Genomic DNA, 20895 nt, shown 5'->3' on the forward strand with positions numbered 1-20895 from the left:
GGCATTTTCAGGAAGCCAAGAGCACTGCTGGGCTGGAAGGAATCCACAGCCATTCATATTATTGAAGCAGAAAGTTTGGCACACTTGAGAGGAAGCCTTAAACAATGCCAGGCTTAGCAGCAACTGGTGCTGGTAGTGGGAAGATGTGCAGCCCTGACACAGGGCAGGAGAAGCTGGGAGCATCTCAGAGGGCACACAGGCAGTCAGTAGAAACTCCTTCTGCTCCACTTTTAGTACAGGCAGACAACTAAACAGATGGATCAGCTGTACTTAAAAATACAGCTCTGTGGTCATGCTATATCACCAGTAGATAAAGCTAAAATATTACCATGTGTTCATTATTTTGAATGAAGAAGTAAACAGGCAGAATAACATTTTAAAACAAGGATATGCAGCTGTAAATTGTCATGTTTAACTGACAATAATACATGGTGTTAAAACCATATATATACTGTTTCTCTAGGGAATTATGTCAGCTTTATCTGTACTACGGTCCAGAAACCAGGAGTATGGACGGCAAGGCACCCCAGTTACATTTGAATAACAGGGACTAGGTAGACCTGCTCAAAACAGCTGCAGGAGCAACAGATACATTGCTGGTGAGGGATCTGCTGTATCCCTGGAGCAGTGTGGCTGTGACATTGGATCTAGCGTAGCCAGTTTTTCTGTCACCTGAGGATCAGCAGCAGACAATGCAAGAATCACTGTTAAACCATCCATTAGTGGCATCATCAGTAGATTTAGCATAGCAGAAGCTCTTAAAAAAGTATGAAAATTCTCCCTGGCAACAACAGGACATGTCCTTAACAAAGCTGGCAAAATGCATTTACGCTTTTTCGCCTCACAATTACTCCAAACCCGGTAAAGCTATGAGAGGCAATTACTGAATGTTCATGAGAAAATCAAACAGGAAAATTTAGCACAGAAACATTGAAGGAAAAAAAATATATAATAAAGTAGATCTTGATTATTGATGTTTCAAGACAAAAATGCTATATTTATTTTTTTAAAGATGTATGTACTAGTGGAAGTATTTTCTTTTAGAAGTCTTGCCATGAATAAACCCCATGAATTATGAACACTTTCTTAAAGAAGGCAGCGAAAGCATGTTATCTCTAAGGTGCCTATAAAATTACAGTCAATTATGTGGAAATCACTAGCATTCTTCTTTCACCAGTTAGACAGCTTGAGGTAGAGCTTATTGCAAGCCTGAAGCCTTTGGCATGAAATCTGTACTCCAGTATTGGGAAAAAAAAAATTAAAGAAGCACTGGTAGAAACTGTTTTTTAATATGATATTGTGTTAACTGATTACATAAGCCCTTCAAGTCAAGAAATGGTTTAGTCCCCCACATCATGATTAAACCATCTAGTGCAAATTGTATTTATTTTGCTTATAGGTACATTTTTCCTTTCCCCCTCGCTCTCCGTGTGTGTCTTTATGTATGTTGTTACAGTAAGACATTTAATCAAGCCCTTTTGAAGTGGTAGAGTGGAAACAGCTGTATCTGACAATGTGCTGATGACATGGGGCTTAAAGCTGTCATGAGCTCCAGACTGCAAGCAGCACTAATATGTGGTTGGGATGGTAGTGACTTACAGGTCACGACACCTCCTTGAGGAATGCTCCTAAGCCAATCAGCTCAAGGTGGTGGCTCAAAGTCTTAAGGCTCTGGTGAGCTCTCTTTCATTTAATACTCTTGAGGTCACACTTCAAAGTGCCCTTTCTTCTCAAAAGCCATTGGCCATATGTGGGGGTTCTAGAGCAGCTTTTTAATGACTGGCTGCTTCAGGTTCAGACTTAAAAAATTAGAAATGCAGCTCTAATGATATCTTAAAAGTTGAACAAAGGCTGAAGCTTAATTTGGTATCTCACATGCCTGTAAAGAATGGCAATTTAAAGACAGATGCCTGATTTTTCCCACAGCAAAGCAAGCTTAAAGCTCACATTTTAGAGTGCCTAATGACTTGTTAAAACACTTTCCTGGTTTGTGAAGATTACAGTATGTAGGGTACCCAGAAATCATCCCTGAATACACCTTTTCTTCAGCAATTCTCACACTCAGAATAATTACTGTATAAATGTCCAAGAAACTTATGGTTTCATTTCTTCATGCAACTGAATTTAATAAAATTAGACTAATGTGATTAATGTACATTCAAGGCAACACTGCTAGAACAAATGTGTTTCTCACTGAGAAAGCTCTAAAATTATTTTGTGTTGATCATGGTACAGCACACAATGCAGTAACGTATTTTTTGGAAATCATTCATAAAGATCAAGGGGCTAGGGAGGCTAATCTCTGTAGGCTACCTACATAGTTGAAGGAAGAAAAGACAGTCCTGTAAGAAATAATTGATTGCAAATAAAAGTAGGTTTGTTTTCTGAACTGCTTCCTGGATTCCTCTACAACTCTTGGCTGTCCAGGGGAAGTTGACTCTGAAAGCTAAAATAGACATAACTTTGAGAATGTTTGCTTCTTTAGTAAAGTTAAAGACAAATTGTTCCCATCTTCAAAGTAGCAGTGTGTTCTACAGAAAATACTGCTCTTCTGAAATCTGTCTGGAAATTACTTTCATGGAGGATAAATACCCACCTAATGTAAATAAGGCTAATTGTGAACATTATTAAGAAAACAGCTAGGTCTATATCTCAAACACTAATACAGCCAGACTTGTTTTTAATTTGCATCCAAGCTCCTTTTCAGCCGGTGCAGCTATTGTATCAAAGTGTTTTAATTCTTTTACCATCTGCAAACATAATGTGTATCCAAAAGCAAGGATGGCATTCAAGACATGGATATACATTCTAACACGCCTTTGTTGTATTCAGTCATTCCTTTGCCAAGTATATTTTTCTTGCAAATACTTCATTCATTGCAATAAGGCTTGTAATGAAAAAAATAAACAGTATTCTCAGACCTTTCAGAATTAGTTCAGTGATGAATGAATCATCGCCAATATTGCAAAAATAAAATCTTTTTATGCTTGGTTTCTTAAAAACAATAGCCTGCAAGTTTCAGAGAAGTTACATTTTCTGTAACTGAATACTGTGTTTCTGGCAATGTTTTTAGCTGCCTTAGTCACAACTTTTCTAAAATGGATTAGTTGAATGAGAATGTGACTCAGACATGCAGGCACATTGGTGCTCACTGCTGTTCTCCCATTTTGAGACACTGAAATAAAAGGGTTTGTCTAGGAGACAAATGCAAGAGTGGAGACTGCTGTCTGGAAAAAGCACTAAAATAGCCAATTAAGTATCTCTGAAAGTAGTAAATCAGATGGCCATTTAAACTGGACATGGGTGTAGAAAAGCTCAGCAGTGCAGTTTCTGGATCCAAAGGGTTTATACATTAGGGAGCAGATGAGGAATTGTTGTGCAGAGTATTGCTTCATTCCAAAAGCAACAAGAGTGGTTGAGAAACCAAAGAAAGAGATGCAAAAGGAAGATAGAATGCTGAGAACAAAACTGTGTTATGATAGCTAAACAAGCATAAAAAATTCACTAACAATCACTAAAAGACTTGTTTACTTGTTTAAAATCTCTTATTGCTCTTAAGGACTGTATCCTGTAGTAGCAATATTAGAGATATTTTTTATACAATATGTTATCTTTGCAAAGGAACAGATGCAAGAGAGCGGAAATCTGAGTTTTGTTTCAGGCTGGGCTAGATGAAAATCTCTCAGGAGCTAGGCATTGGTCTAAAGTTATTCTAAAAAATAAAGTGATAATTTAATTATCTTGGCACAGTGAAAGAAAGAAATTGATAACAAAGAAATGGATCTTCAACTTGGGATATGGCCAAGTGGCTGGGGAGCCAAAGGAAAAAGGTCATACTGAAAAAAAGCAGAGTCCCAGTTTACTCGGGATGCTGTTCCATAATTCACTCATACCAAACAGTACTGTTTAAAGCATCAGAAGAAAGACTCTTCTTAAGCAGACCCTTTTGAGCACTTAATTGTACTAGTAACAAGGCTGATCCACTGCACAGAATGAGACTTCAACGGTGTCACAGTATTCTCACTGAGAGGCAATTTGGGGACACACCTACTAGCAGCTAAACAGATGCACACAAGCATACATATACGTATGTGTTTACATACATGGAATGGTAGAAATCTGCATATTAAATCACATGAATATATCTAGTAGTTTGAATTTTCTGTCAAGAAATGTTTCTAGACCATTAGTGATGGATACAAAAAAAACCAAAACAAAACCCCAACCAAAGATCCTTCAAGTACTGGTTCTTTTTAAGGATATTTTGCTATCATCTTGACTCAGATAATTTTGCTGATCTTTCATATTCATAAGACAGGGAGAGGATACACAGGCCACATACAAAATACCAAAATCAACTGTGGGCATTTTTATGCTGTGAGTACGGCTTCTACGCAGCTCTGGACTGGACCACTGCAGTCTCTAGGACAATACCTGGATACACTCAAAGCAGCTGGTTCAATCACCACTAGAGAATCGTTCTAGGCACATTTAATTTATTGGCACAGATGCAGCCATCAAGTACACAGTCCTTCAATTATTTTCATTCCCTTTTCCTTTGGAAAGATTGGGAGCTTCTCTCTTGCCATGTATGCATTTAATTTCTTACTACCAAGTAAGACTCCTCAAGTGGCTTCGTTTCCTCCCAGTCTGAAACTAGTATGGCAAATTTGAGAGTTAATAACAATAAGAAAAATATGTATGACTATTTGTGGTTTTGTTCACATTTTTGAGACATATCCCTGTAAATTCATCAGAAAGTTGATAATGGCTGTGAAAATGGATACAAGTTTCCCACTCTGCACCAATAAAATATTCTTTAAAAGTTGTAAACCATATGCACACCATGTTTAGCTAGAAAAATAAACTATCACCTAGAATATGAAAGTATAACCATCTTTTGAAGATAGCTGAACACCAGTACCTATTAGATTTTTACTTATACTAATCAAAGTTAGAAGAAAGTTTCTACAATAAAGTGTTTTGATAATCTTATTCTTCAAAAAGGATACTTTGGTCATAACATGTAAAACTTGTCATCAATAACCAGAAACACCTAACCTTTAGAGCACTATTGCTACGAGCTTGCTGTCAGTCACTCCAAAGCTCTCTGAGAAACCTCAAATATATAACCATATTGATATAGGGGTATACACAACAAACTTATTTCTTAGTTTCTGAGAAGCATTTTGAGCATACAATGAAGCACAGAAAAGAAAAACTGTACCAATTTGCAGACAGCTGAGGAAATACTTTAAACATTAAGGTATCCTCTCAGAAAAAAAGGCAAAAGAGTCTTGCACTATGCAAGCATTATGAATCATAAAGTCTTTATTGTTATTTCACAAAGTATGAAGTAATGAAATAAGTAGCTTTTTGATAATTCTTAAGAGACAGTATGAAAAATCTGTAATTTCATACGAATATTATTATGGGGTTTTTTATTATATTTTGTTGCTGCTTTTTATTCTTAGCTCTGAAATTTCTTTTAAGTATTTTTTTTTTCAGACTTGGGTTTTTCCTTTTTTTTAACTATATTTGCTGACTTGTATCCTCGAATTTGGCACTATGGACTTCTGTGACAGAAATTTTCCTAGATTTGATTTATTGCATAGACAAAGTGTTATGTATCTAAAATAAATTCTGCCCCATTTATATTCATAATTTTTTCCTCAAAATGTGAAGGTAATTGAAAAGAAATGTAATATTAAGTAAAAAATGGTAAGTAAAAAGTATTTTATTTCTTTAATTCCTGATGCAATGAAAATTGGAAATGAGCTTCCCTTCTTAAAAGGCATGTCAGTTACTCCTATACATATCTGCTCAAACAATAAGTATTTCTTTGCCAATATACAACTACATCAGAGATAAACATCTTTACGTTTGCCAGAAGTTCATGACAGAAGAAAATGCACAAACGTATTATTAAAAATTCCTTAAAATGTGGCTTCACAGGATAGCCTTTCATTCTCTTTTACTAGTGAAGAGATGGAATTGGAAAAGCGTTCCAAAATCAACACATTTAAACATAGATAAATAAATCTAAATCTAGAAGTCTTTTCCAAGTATGTTGGCCAAGACTTATGGCTAGACCACTTCACAGAGGCAAATTGAAAGTGCAGTCATTAGTTTGACAAATGAACAGACTCATCTGAATACCCAACAATTAACTACTAAAAGAACATATATAACACAGGCTGAGACATCAAATGCTCCAGCAAGAAGTTCTCCTCAACACAAAGGTTCAGCACCGTAGCATGTTCATCAACTTATGTACTGGATATCATTAAGAAGGTACTTACATTAGGTCTTAATCCTGCTGCCATTTCATAATACTTCTCAGCCTCTTCATTAAGACTGGCTTGTCTATCAGGATGGAAAAGAACAACACAGTTACACCTCATTTTTCTTGTGTTAAAATGAAACCATACCTAAAGAAGCATAGCTAAAAAACTAAACACTGCAACTACTCCCTGCTGTTTAAGGATATTACCCTAACAAATGCACAAAATATGTAAATCGAGAAGTTCTCTTATAGTTCAGGATGTCCATTAGTACAAATCCTCTTTGCTTACTTCATTTTCTTTTTAGTTCTGCAATGATATTTGTACATAATGGAAAGAAATACAGAAGGCTGAACACTTATCTCAGGCAAAAACAGAGACATACCAGTGTTCACCAAAAGAAAATGTGGCTCATTTTTTGTTATCAGACATACTTAAATTCTGAAACTGTATATTATAACACAATGTAGTTTCTCGCTTTGTGCCCTCCCAAAACCACTATAATTCCAGTAAATAAAGGAAAAATGTCAGGGAACGTGAAGTTTTCTAAAAACTAGGTTTCCATGATTGAGGGAATTAATTCAGAAAAGAGTTCTGATTTTAACATTTATTCACATAATTCTGAGCAGGCATATAAATATAAATCTCCTATTCCAAGAGAATAAGATGAGTTTCTGGGTATCTGAAACAGTATTAGCTCAACACTTTTTCTTCTCCTTACTACTACTGTCAGCATCTACATGCTCCTCTTAGTTTAGCTTCTTTTCCTGAGTTTTTAGTTTAATGTCTTCAAATAAAAATGCAGTATGTTGCCAAACAAATCCAAATATGTTTTTGTCTCAACAGGCCCTTTTTATCACTTCTCTCAAATTCCTCTCTTGTCCTTTTGTCTCCACCTTCTTAATTTCCCCTTGACTATCCATTTTGGCCATTAATCCAATGAATATCAGTTGATCACATACACGTCAAGGGAAAAATGGCAAATCTGTAAGAACAACCCAGCAGGACTCTCAAGTGGGCTACTTATCTTCTGCTACAGTTATTTGCTATTTTCCTATGAATCATAGTGTTAAGTCCTTTCACAGGAGACTTAGGACAGGAGATCTTCAGCATATTTGTGTTTTTTATGTGATTAGAGCTGCATTTCTGTGATACAAAATGGAAACAGAAAACAAGGATAAGACTGTAGGGTGCGCTATTTGAGGTTTTTTTTTCCTTCTTTTCCTGCTTTTGCAAACAGGTACTATTTTAAAAAGTATCAATCAACGGAGCACTTGTTTTACTTTGTTCATTACATGAGCCTGTACACGATTTGGAATCAGATTGTGTTCTAATTTTGTTTCTATCCACCCAGATTTTAAACATTAGCCACATAATATATAGATAGGCAATTAATCCCAAACAACATATTTTTACAGCTACTGGTTTTGAGAGGAGAAAGGGAGAAAGGATAATCCCTTTGAAGTTTCCAATGTAATTCCTGTGCAAGCTGAAACCACTTCATGACCAGCAATTTACTAAAAAGAACCTGGTTTATACCTGTTAACTGTTTTAAATTACTTTGCACATGTATCATTGACTCAGCGGTTGCAGTGGTTAGAAATGATTGAATGTCTAAAAATATTCATTCAACCTGCTTTTGAATCACTCCTGCTGGGCACCAGTAGCACTTGAAACGATTGCAAAAAATAACAAACTCATACTCGGAATTTTCGGGTTTTACAGAAAAGCACTGTAAAATAAAACATGTAACAGAGTTTTTTTTTTTCCCCCGTTTGTACAAAACTGTCAGGACACAAATCACTTCTGAAGTGGTGAAATAACATACAATAAACAAGGTGCCTTTCCCAGGAGGCAAATACAAATGCTACACTTCACCTCCAAAAAGAGTTGCTGGCATGTGAGTGTGGAACACATTAAAATCCTGTCCCCCCTTTAGGCCAGTGGAAATACATGGCTTGCTCTCCTGCCACATGTACATCTTGGAACAAGGATCATTAATTGCCAAGTGGAAATCAGTTTGAATATATAGTTCTCTGTTAACAAAAACAGTTTATAGAAATGCATGCACAACACAGTAACCTGGTCAGAAAAATGCTAGCTCCATTTTTGAGGCATTCAGCAACTGTTCCTTTAGCTAAGATGCTGCAGAATTCTGGTTCCTATTTCCACTGCAAATCTAAGCTAGAAATTAATTATGTTAAGCCCTGAAACAGCTTTCCCTTGAGAAAAATTAAAGGCACAGAGGTAGGAAATTGCAGTAACCCTATGCCACTGAGCAGTAAAGAGCTCTGGATCAATGTCAAATAATGGAAGGACACTATTAAAAGTAACATAACTCACATTAGAGTAAAATATGAGATAAAATGTTGATAAAAAATCAGAGAGGAAGAAAAGGGAGCAAAGAGAGGTTCAGAAGAGAGTCTTTTTCATAGTTATGAGCTATATTTTAACCTCTATCCTAAATCTTTTCATGAGAACTGCCCTTGAAGACATATCTGATTTTCGCCACTAACAACTAGCATCCAGTCTTGTTTTAAGGAAAAAAATGTTTCCACTTTTTATTCTCTCATATCTCTTAACCTGAGCTTCCAGACCAAACAATTCCCCATACATAGCTCCAGCTTACTAACAGTGACACCTAAAAATGTGCTTGATGACACATCACTCTTAGACTGTCCTGACACCCAGCTATAATCAGTTTACATTCATTTTGGTTTTTACACTGTTCACTGGAAAAAATACTGTTGTAAGAGAAAAACAGCACCAATGCTGAGTGATTTAGATACATGTGAGAGATAGAGGGTTCATTTTAACGTGCCCGCTGCTTGGTACAGGGCTTCAGACTGTTGATTTTTACAGTAGAATCATAGATGTCAGCACATCTACAAAGCAATTTTCTTCAGCAATTCCTATTTTAAAGTGCTGAATGGCTTTCATAACAGACCTTTTTGTATAAGAACAAGATTATCAGGTTTTATAATCAGCTGCTCTGTTGCAATGAACTATTCATCCACAGTTGTTCTTTTTTGTTTTAAAAATCTACATAGACTATATGCTTTGCCATACATATATATTTAAGCACATAGATAGTAAATATAGGATTAATATAATCTGTTCAGACAATAACACAGGGTTAAGGTGTGCCTATGATACTGTATAAAGCAATTACACTCCATGTTTGGTCAGTGTATTCTGGACTGCTGACATACTCTGAAAATCACTGAAAAATAAAGACCATGTAATGTAGTACTGCTGTAATTTAGACTTCTGTTTTCAACAGCCAATAAACATCCTGTAACTTCATGTCACATGAGATTTTCCCAGAAGAAAACCCTCTCACAAAAGCCTGGAAAAATGAATTTTTCCTACAAAATGTGTTTTTAAGCAAAGAGGTCTTTTTCCTAAATCTGTTTTCATGCGGAGGCAAGGTGAAATTCTTTTCCTGTTTCTAATTATTATGGCGGTGCCACCACACTGCCGCCCTTCATTCTAGAAATGATCATACCCTCACCACATGGCGCCTTGCTGCCCATGAGCTGCCTTGCTCCTGGCAGCTCCCCTGGGCTAGGAGAGCAAAGTGAACCATGGCCCTTGCTAACACAGGGCTCAGCCACCGAGCAGCGTCACGCACACGCCTCACTGCTCAGCTGGGAGACTGCAAACTCTAAGCAGGAGCCCTGCAAATACTACAAACATAAAACACATGACTAGATACTGCTTTAAGAACCACCCAAATGGCTGTGTGACCCTTGAAGTAAGCCGTCTGGAAAACAAATTTTGTTGAGAAAATGAATTTTACAGACAAGTATTACACAACTTAAAAGCTACCAGACTGTTGCAAAGAAATCAATTGCATTCATCGCACATCGCAGCCCTCTCACAGATGACTTGAATCATCTTGCATTGCATTAATGGGTTGCTACAGAAGTCATTTAGGAAAAAAAATTAATAACTATAATGTAATTAGGAAAGGGGAGGTCTCTCAATAATGCAAACAGAACTAAGTAATTATTTTTTTTACATCAGATTCAGTTACAAAGAGAGGAAATCAGCAACATTTGAATATCTGATTGGAAGAGCAGACATTCTTCTTGTGACTGCTAAGCTGAGAACAGGCTATCTATAAATACAGCTACTGCATTTGGATCCAGTTAACAATGCTGTTGCAAATTTAAGAAAAAGAAATTTAACTTGCAGCATTCCAGTTCTAAATTTTCAGAAGTTGTTCATTTTTATTTACGTTGCATTTTAATTTTTTTTTCTCAGCAAGTAGGGAGATTTAAAAAAAAAGGAAAATATTTAAGCACTAGACTAGAAAAATTAATTGTATTTTGAGAGAATAGTATGTTTATTTTCTATCCAAAACAGCTGTAAACTAAGACATGTCTTCATATTTCTGAGTCTTGTGACACTCCTTAGGCTAATGGTGGAAACAGCAGTAGGAGAAGAGGGAAAGATGATTCCTTCCTAATTCAAAAATATATCACTGTGCAAAATATTTGGTCTGAAAAATAAATATCAGAATCTATATAAAAAATCTAAGCTTCTGTTATTATCTTACAGTCATTTTGGAAACCTTGCATCATCCCCATTAATATCAATTTCTGTCTCTTATTCCACAACACATCTTTAAAATTTATCCCGTGTCTCTCACAAGAGTAATTTCATTTTCATGCTCTGTGAACTTCTATAATGTATTTTCTATCTCACAGCTGTGCAGTTCATTCAAAATCCTTACTCACTTACCAGTCAGTTTTTATAGCTCTCTAGGGTACCTAAAGAGCAGTTGGTCACCTACTTGAAATTATGTCAGCCTTTCATTTATGACTGTCTTTAGCATTCCATTTCTAGCAGTGTCACTCTGTGCCAGTTGGAGTACTCCCTTCTTTCTGTCATCCTTTGTGTCTTGGTATCTGTTCTCCTCTTGGAACCTCAGCCCTCCATTGTTCTAAAGATCCTAAAAATCATCTGCTTCTAAAGAGCCAGACTCCTGGTGGATTTGTAGCTGCTCTGTTACAATGAATGAATATGCATTGCCCTTGTCCAACAAGAATCACAGAAGCAATATATTTGAATTAATTGCTAAGTAAGGCAGTGAACAAGGACAGATAACAAAATCATAACCTTTAGGAAAAATCAGTCAGATGCTAACACATGGGGTTTTGAGCAAATACTTGTCAGCACTGAATTCAGCTTTGCCACCCTGACTCTTTCTAAATCCTCCAGACCACTTTAGACTCTCAGAGAGTATTAGGAAGACATTATGATCTTCCACAAAGAGAGCTGAGTATTAAGCGAAAAATTAGATCAACTGGGTATCCCAAAGGAGCACAAGGGATTCTAGCTAAACTAAAGCAGCCCTATTTTTTTTTAAGTGTTTCAGTTTAGTGCATTTTCTTTGGTTTTGAAGGTTTTGGCTTCGCACTTACAGTAAAAATTGAGAATGCAGCTTAGAATCACTGAGAGCATTGCTTGTCAAGGCCTCCCAAAAACAGTACACTCCCAACCAGATCAAATAGGGTAACTGTGGCTGATGTACAGCACAGCAGTATAACTATTACTTTGAAAGTGAAAAAATACTCATATCCAGATGTCAATATATGTGCTTCAAAGACCTCAAATGCTACACTCAGTGCTCACAGAGAAAGCAGATTTATTAAAATTATTTCCAAAATAGTATTGATTTACACCACCACATTTTATAATACACACAGTCATGCCACCTAACCATCTTCTACAACACACAGTAAAATGAAGAATCTGACCCCTCTATACCTTTCTAAATTCAGCTGTCATGCCTAACTTGATATTCTTCTGTCTGTGTAGTAGAAGTTGTAACTTTAATCTAAATGTTTCAAATTACTGAATTCTGTCTTGAGAGGTATTATTCACAAAATAATCCCGGGGAAGGAAAGGATCCTTAAAATAGCTCATACACCTCTGCCACGTCAAACTGTTGCTTACCAATGAGCCATTTGTCTTGGTTTCCTTTCTAATCTACCAGCAGTAAGTTATTTTTTAAAAATAACTTTTGATTCTACCTTCTCTTTTATAGTATTTTTTCTTTCTTTCATTTCTTATTTAAAATGCTAAAATGTAAAGGAGCCTAGTAAGATATCTTCAGTAGAGAAATTATCTCAAGAACTGTTTTGTGCTAATGAAGTATATTTTTTTAATTTCCTTTTTCATGCATTTTCTGTGCTTAGATATCATCTAAATGAAATCAAGTATTCTTATAGTTGTTAAGTGGACAATAGACAATAATTAGATAGTTATCCTAGAAATAAGCATGGAGGATACCTATTACAGTAATGTGAGTTTAATGATAATGTGAAACTCACAGACAGAAGCCTAATGTTACGGAATAACCAGGTCTGACAGCTTTAAAAGCTAAAATAGAAGTCCAAAGCTTTGTTCTATTCAGGCAGAAGATAATTAAATATAAGACTACATTTTAAATCACAGATTCTGAGAATATCACTAAGTGCTCCTATGCATCTCAAAGTAATTATCAGCCTGGGAATATTTAGATTTCAAATTATCATAATGTTCTGATATTATCAGAATTTTTCAATATTCTCTATTTACATCCAGATGAGAAATATGGTCTCCTCTTCCTCTTTTCAGTTGATATGCACACTAAAATTTTAAAAGTCAGTGAAAGGAAATGTTACAGAAGGTTCTTCACCAAAGAAACACTTGTTCTCATATGCAAGCAAAATACATTACCTGCTTGTGAATAACAGAAGTTTTGAAGGTAGGAAATTATGATATAATAAACAGAATTTAAGAAATGCAAAGTGCTAAATGCTGCAACAATTTAATTTCACTTCTTTGTATCTTATTAGCAATAATATTGAATTATTCAAAAGAGTTGCTGAGCTTTAAAAAGAATCCTGCATAAGCAAAGGCTATAAAGACTTTTTTCCTCCAAAAGAAGAGGAAAATCAAGTGAGGCAGATGTACAAGCACTAACCTGAGCATATGGGCTGCATTGAAAACAACATCAAATTCTGTATTATCAAGTTCAGCTGCTTTTTTTGCCATTTCAGCTGCTTCTATCAGGCGGGATTCTTCTAGGAGGAACTGACCTGCAATGGAATGTGTGAACATCAGTCCACAGGAAATAACTGATGTAATACACCTGAGACAGTACAGTCAGGAAAAGAAAGCACAAAAAACCCCAAACAAACAAACCCAAGCCCCAAATTAATAAACCAAGGAACAAACCAATGTCTCAGATTTAATGTTTACTTATTTGCTGATCCATTCTGTATTTCAATATCTTTAAAATACAGTCAATGTAGAAAAATTGCAATAAATATGACAAGCAATAACAATATTTTTGGAATATATATTCAAGAAAATTGAGAATGATAGAATAAAACTCAGACATCAAGAAACAATATTCCCAAATGCCAAGAAGCCTGCCATTTGAGAACATGCCTTTCTGCCTCTACAATTACCATGATCTTTTCTTCCTCAAAACAAATTGAAATAAAATAGTATCCACAAATTAAATACATTCCCAAAGAATATCCCAAAATTAGTTTGAGAAGCATATCCCAAAATCACACAAAATGATAAATTCTGTATACATACATGATAATTTTTTCAGCTTTAGAATTCTACGTTGTATTTGCTTTAAAACCCTTACATATATTTGTATACCTTAATGGACTGGTATTTTATAATGTATTTCACTAACACTAAAAGAATCCCAACAGGAGGTTTTTGAAAGTTTTGTATATGATACTTACCTCTCACATTAAACAAATATAGAAGATGGCTAAAATCAAATGACTCACATTTTACAAATGAAATTATCATTAAACCAAGCATAAACTGAAAAGAATGAATAATTTAGCATTAACCACCAAGCTTTAACTGAAGTACAGTAGTTTCAAAACAAAACATGTAACATACAGTAGAACTCCATAAAAATGAGTTTTCCTTTGAAAAAAAAAATGAAAAAAAGATTTTGGAAGGTGCTCAGCCCTACTTTTGCTTTTTTTAATGATTTTTCAGACCTAATCTGTAATATGTGTCAATTTTTGCAAAAATATTAAGGAATTCAACCATCTAGTCTCTGTGCATACTTAACTTTATATTTGGAAAAACCCTCCTAAAGCCTAGTGATTATACATTTCAGCATCCCATCCTTCTTTTTTTGTCTTACTTTGACAAGTAAGGTCTCTCAACCAAAACCTCGCATGCCACTACTAACCACAAGCCTCATCAGGAACAGTAAAATAAAATAAATATGATAAATAAATAAATAAATAAATAAAACCATGAGCAAATGATATCCTGTCATGGTTAAGGATTTTCTCTTTTTTCTTTCCCCCTTTTCCTTATTCATTCCCTGCTGCTCACATACTTGCTGTGTGCTTATGTGAGAAATTCCCTTAACCAGAGCTAGCAAGGTCTATACAAGCATTGTGAACCCAGTCATGCTTTGGTACAACAAAGACATTCACAGAAGGAATAATTTCAATACAAAAAGTGATGAAAGACAGCTTTCTTAGCCTTTTGTTTTCTCTCTGGATACATTTCAGCTTGGGAGAGTTGGCAGATTATTTACTCAGTCTCCTATATCTTAATTATTCAGATCTGCAAAACTTGTAAAAACATTATGGTACCTTCCTGCATTCACAGTATAAGGTTTTTTTGCTTCAGTTACATCCACAGTCTAATGTGTACCACACTTTGATGCACTACAATGCTTTGTGCTTATTGTGCCCAGAAACAGATGATTTACAAAAAAAGTCTTCCCATACATGAAAATAAGTAAAATAATAAATAATAAATAACTAAAAAGAGAGAAGAAAACAGAAGAAGAAAACATAGTTCAAGAACAATTTGGATCACAAGAAATTAATTTGTCTTCAGAATTATAAATCAGTGATTGAACTGTTAATGGAAGTCTCTTCTAAAGGGGGAAAAGATCTGACAAAAGCTAATAGCTTACATTTTTAAAAAAATGTTTTTATTTTTCTTTTGGGTACCACATCATAGTATGCCTTATATGCAGCAGGACAAACTCATATTTGAAAATTCTCCAAGTAAATCTACCAAATAAAATAGTTCATTCCTATTGGGGCTGAATTCCTATTTTCTTTAAAGAGAAATCTTTGAAATAAGCTTGACCAACTAGTATTCCAATTCTCTTCCAATGAACGAAGCAAAATGGTATCCCTAATCTTTAAGTCCATGTTAAAGCACACCAGCCATAAAATGTTAACAGCAAGGTACTTTTGCTAATGAAAGCCCTGGATTAGCAGAATGAAACACTGGTAGGTGGATATGCTACTGATACATTCAGCCAGGGAGGAAAACAAAGATATAAGTAAAACCTTCACTTCTTCAGAAAAGAAAGTTCTAGGACTGTACATCACCGTACAAATCTCTGCCCTGTACTGGAGGTGGCAATAACTCATGCTGAGTGGGTAAGTAGCAGATGATGCATATATGAAACCGACTGTATTATCCTCTATATGCAAACCCTTACAGAACTTCAGTTTAGGGCCACTTCTCATCATAAAAGACTTGGATGCAGGTCTTAAAGGCATACTGAGTAAGTTTGCCAATGATTTGAAACTCAGAGGAACTGTCAACTCCTGTGAGGGCAAGCGCTAGATTCTGCATCTGGGATGGGGCAACCCTGGATGTACAAACAGACTGGAACGAAATGCTGGAAAACAGCAACATGGAAAGGGACCTGGGGGTCCTGGTAGATGGCAAGTTAAACATGAGTCACAATACCGTGGCACTCTGAGCCAGTTGAGGGAGGTGATTTTCCCACTCTACTCTGCAGTGGTTTGATCTCACCTTGAATATTGTGCGCAGTTTTGGGCACCATAACATAAGAAGGTTATGAACATATTAGAGAGCATCCAGAGGAAGGTTTCTGATCAAAGATTTCCTTAATTGCATGGGCTATAAATAAAAGACGCTGCAACTTTTTCAGTCTAGTGAAAAAGTCAATACCTGAGTGTACAGATGCATGGCGGGTTGCCCCCTGCCAGTATCCAAGCACTCACACAGGGTGAGGGGAGAAAACAGAAGAGCAAAACCAAGCAAATCTCTCCATCAAGATAAAGGCAGTTTAACATGGGGAAGAAAAAAAAAAAACAAACCACATACTAACACAGCAAACAGCAAAGCAAAGACATTTCTCACCATTTCTCACAGGAAGAGTGATGCTCAGCCAGCTTCCAAACAAAGCCATCTCAGAAGCCAAAATCCTTCTTGTTTCTCTACCCCAGTTTTTATTGTTGAACATGATGTTATATGGACTGTTATATCTATCCCTTTGGCCAGCTCAGGTCAGCTGTCCAAGCTATGTTCCCTCCCAAAAACAGAAAGCCTTCACACTGCTCAAATACTATTCAGCAGCAGCCAAAACATTGATGTGTGTTATCAAGGCTGCTTTAGCCACAAGGCATCACCCAGGCTGCTATGAAGTTAACACTATCACAGCCAGAACCAGTACAAGGTGGAAACTTTCAGCTGAAATTGATTTGCCAAGTTCTCCTGAAAGGCAGACTAATTTTACTCACATATCTCAATTTAATTTAAAACACCTAAATAGAAAAATACTGTTTTGAAAACATTAGCTGCCATTCCTTTTAATCTTATATACTAAATTCATACAAGAATGAGCTGGATTGGCAGTTTACTGCTGTGCTTTCTTCATTATAAAACAGACTTCTGAACCTTTCCTGTCAAAGCCATAAAGAGGTTTTCCCAAGAGGAAAGCACTAGCAGGGTTTAAATTGGCAAGGTGTTGAAGGTGGATCAGAAGGTATGATCTGCAAGCCCCTGCATCCAGGAACCACTTGTGTGGGTCTAAATTTATATGTAGGATTTTCTTCTCTGACAAGCAGCTGGCAAACCTCATGATTTATGAGATACTGCCCAACATCGCATAGAGAGCTTACTTATTGCAGGTGTCACGATTCCAGCTCTTGCCAACAACATAAATTATGGTAGCCTGACTGTTTTCTGGAATCACAACAGGTTTTGAGAAAACAGCTCCAAATACCACACTTTCCTATCTAGAGGAAAGAATATTTTTCATTACTCTTCTTCTAAACTGGAAGTGGGAAATCCATAGTCCAGGAAAAGATGTGAGTTTCAGAAACACTGCTCTTTGCCTGGAATGTTACTTTTTAAAATAAATCTTTCCACATTTCTTGCTAGACAGCACAGGTGTGAGAGTAAATGTGTAGTCAAGAGTTGTTAAAGACCTTTGATAGCAGAGAACTGATTCAATATTTCACAACCCTCTTAGTAATTTTTTCCTAAACTATCTAAGAATCCGAAATAGCATTAAAGCTGCTAAAATCTGTACCTGCAGCCTTGATCAAATTTACTTTTCATTGCAAACCATCAACAGTGGTTCTGAGTCTTTATTTGACCAAAAACTTTTGGGGCAATATATGCAATCTACTGAAAAGTGAGATATAAGTATGTATGTAATTCAAACAAGAACAGAATATTTCCAGTTCCCAGCAATTGAAAAGAACAGTTTATTTTCATCTTTTATCAATTTTTAAAAAGTATTCATCCACATAAATGAAAGCCCATATAGCTCTCTATCCTGAATAATTGTGTCCCTAAAACAATCCTGAACATTTGTAAAGAATTTGTTAAGACATGCACCATCAACAATTTAAAAGCCATACATCTGAACTGGTAGTTCTGCTGCTTTATTGTAACAAGAAAGGTATTAATTGGTTGGGATCTGTCTCTGTGTAAAAATCTTTTATGTTCAGAGCACAAAGGCATTAGTGCATTCCCCTAGAATGGGCTTAACTATTCCTTGCAGGCACCGTGATTCTTGATTTTACTAGATAAAAGTGCAATTTGCTTAATTTACTAGATAAAAGTGCAATTTGCACCAATCTTCTAGGTGAAATGTTCCCTCTTTTACTCACTGGCAAACATACAAAGGTACTCTGTCCCAGAACACAGTAAATTTCTAAAATAGCTCATCTTGCTGGTGTTGCTTTTGAAAAGCACTATCTTGAATGTTCTCAGAATGCTGCTGTTTCTGCATTGACTCAGGTTGCCATGACAGGCTTGTGGGATGATAGCTTTAGTAATCCAAGCAAAACTGAGTAAACTACCTTTTGAATAATAACGAACAAACTTCCAATGCCATCCTAACTGGAATTTGCTTAATATACATTTCTCACCAAGTCTTCTGCTTCTTATCCTCTTCAAAAGAGTTTTTTACTTCTACAACATGAAAAGTGGCTCTACCAAGATTCAACTGTAAAATCTGTTTGTAATAAACTTCACTAGAAGCTCTTTCAGCACATTCACCATTGAGGATTGGAAGCTGAATATCTGCTGGTGCTTTCAAAGCATTTCAAATTTCAACAGAAATCAGAAGAGGGAGTGGATTCTGGCTGACTCAATGCATTGTATCTTGTCTGATGCAGATGATGTCTTGAGAGCAGAATTATGTTCTCAGTGGCAGAACCATCACTGAAGTTACTATCAACTTCAGCTCTGCTGCAGCAATGCAGAGCTAAAGAGCTGATGCAACCAGAGATTTCAAAATGGAAAACTGAAATTGCATTCAGCGGAATAAATGAGGAGAGATCACATCTCCAAGTTGATTTCCAAAGTATTTCAGGCAATGAATCAGTGTCTCAAGATGCAAAGTTGTCATTGTTGTCTTACTGTAAAACTTTCGTACCTTCTTCGTGAATTCTCATGGGTAGCTCCTCATGGCCAGATGACTTCCTCCTCGCCACAGCACGGCCAGCTGACTCCAACCCTCTCTCAACAAGCTAGCCCACCCTTTTATATAAAACACTCAGCCTCACTGGATATACCTGTGGTCTATTAAGGGCAGGCCTGTTCCTAATCCTTGGTAATTAGTACAGCTGCAACTCTTCAGGGGTGAGATTGCCTTTAGCACCATCTCTTATTCTCCTACAATCCATCCTCACAGACAAAGTCAACAGACATGACCTAATGTAACTGTTTCCTTTAGGAGTTTCAAAACACTTTCACTGGCTGTGAAGGAGCAGCTCCCAAAGCAAGGGTATGTTTGATTAAATATCCTGCTTTTCCAGGCCTGTTTAGACAATTTCTTGCTGAACGTGGAAGATGTGATAGGAGAAACAAAGGCAACTTATATCACAATCACGTGAATGGTAGCAGCATTTCAATTTTTGCTGCTCCTTGTATCCCATACCATCTTAATCGAAAGGAGTACTCTTGGCTTCTTGCTGAAGGACTTCTGGAGACTTTCTCCCTTTAATTAGTTCCCATAGAGAAAATTCTTCCATGCAAATAAAATATATGAAACACTAAGCAAATCAGCGGGTGCTACAATGTCATTATATGCACTGGCTTGGAAAATGCTTTTTTTGTTAGTCCTTTCTTTGTCTGAAAAACCTATCTGTTGCAATTGTGCTAAATATACCACTGGATGTCATCCAGAGCACAACCACAGACAAGAGAGAAAAAAATTAACTAGCAAACCTTTGGGACTTGATAACTGAACCTGTGACCACATCTGGATCACTGGAAGCTCTCACTAAACCAAAAGATTAATGATGAAAATATATACTACAGAGGATCTCATGATTTACAAATACTGAGGAAGATCCTGAACTCTGTATCATTTCCCAGACACCTGATGATGTATAAGGTTTGGAAATGTAAAATTTGGCTGAAAAAGAACTATCCAGTTGCACTTTTGTAGCAGCTTCATGCTATCTCTACAAAAATCCCCATGAGACAGTACTCATAGGTCAAAACATATGACTGTTAGCAAAGAAGCCCCCAGCATTGTTTGTGCCACAAAACCTCCAGCCACAAAGCCTCCAGCATTGTTTGTGTTCATTTTTCAGTCCCTACAGAAATGCTACATTTTGGCAATATGGAAGAAGCATACAGACACATTTCTAACCCTGTCTCTGATCTGCACTATCTATATCACATCTTTTGAGCAGTCTAGTATATTGTGCTGAGGAAGCAGAATACAAACATGTATTAGAGATATCAGAATGATTAGATTTAAGGCTAAACCCAAGGGAAGAGTCAGAAGATGGAAATTCCACAGCATTTCAGGTCAGTGACCTAGCTTGTTTGGAAATACTCCACTGCATTCCACTTGAGTGATTGGTTCTAAAGGGTGTTTGGAAAAAATAGTTATTATAGTGGTCTGTAATAATCTTCTTTTAATGTTGTGTGATAACAGTAGCCTAGAGTGAAGAAAGGACTTAAATTTGGTAGATTGTCCTGAACAGCTCAGTTTTTGTCCTCAGTTTGGAAGTAAGAAATTCTGTTGCTTAGTAGTAGCTACAGATTTTTTAAAGTTTGTAGAGAGAGTTCTGGGAGCAGAAAGGTCAGCAGCTTAATGAAGTCTTTCTGGAAGACAGTTACATCTTCCTGCTTCAGGTTTAGGAATGCTGTCTTCTTGGAATTACGTTCATTGATATTGCAGGAGCAGATATAAGTCATAGTCCAAAGTCAGGACCCTGATTTGATGGCACATGGTATGTTAAAGACAGAGACCCCCTTTCTCCAAAGAGCACATATGTTCTATGAACATGTATTATTTGAGTATTATAAACTAGTT

General features: G+C 36.3%; 1 protein-coding gene across 1 annotated transcript in view; it reads right to left on the minus strand.

Moving 5' to 3' along the window:
- Positions 1-20895, minus strand: part of TMTC2 (transmembrane O-mannosyltransferase targeting cadherins 2) — a 175369-nt gene that overhangs the window by 18639 nt on the left and 135835 nt on the right. The window contains exons 10-11 of the mRNA XM_031055582.1: positions 13264-13378; positions 6303-6366 (exon numbers count right to left, since the gene is read on the minus strand). Coding sequence (XP_030911442.1) covers positions 6303-6366; positions 13264-13378 — 179 coding nt within the window. The remainder of the gene's footprint in view (positions 1-6302; positions 6367-13263; positions 13379-20895) is intronic.

The sequence above is a fragment of the Geospiza fortis genome, unplaced genomic scaffold (genome assembly GCF_000277835.1).
Source record: "Geospiza fortis unplaced genomic scaffold, GeoFor_1.0 scaffold166, whole genome shotgun sequence".
Taxonomy (NCBI): domain Eukaryota; kingdom Metazoa; phylum Chordata; class Aves; order Passeriformes; family Thraupidae; genus Geospiza; species Geospiza fortis.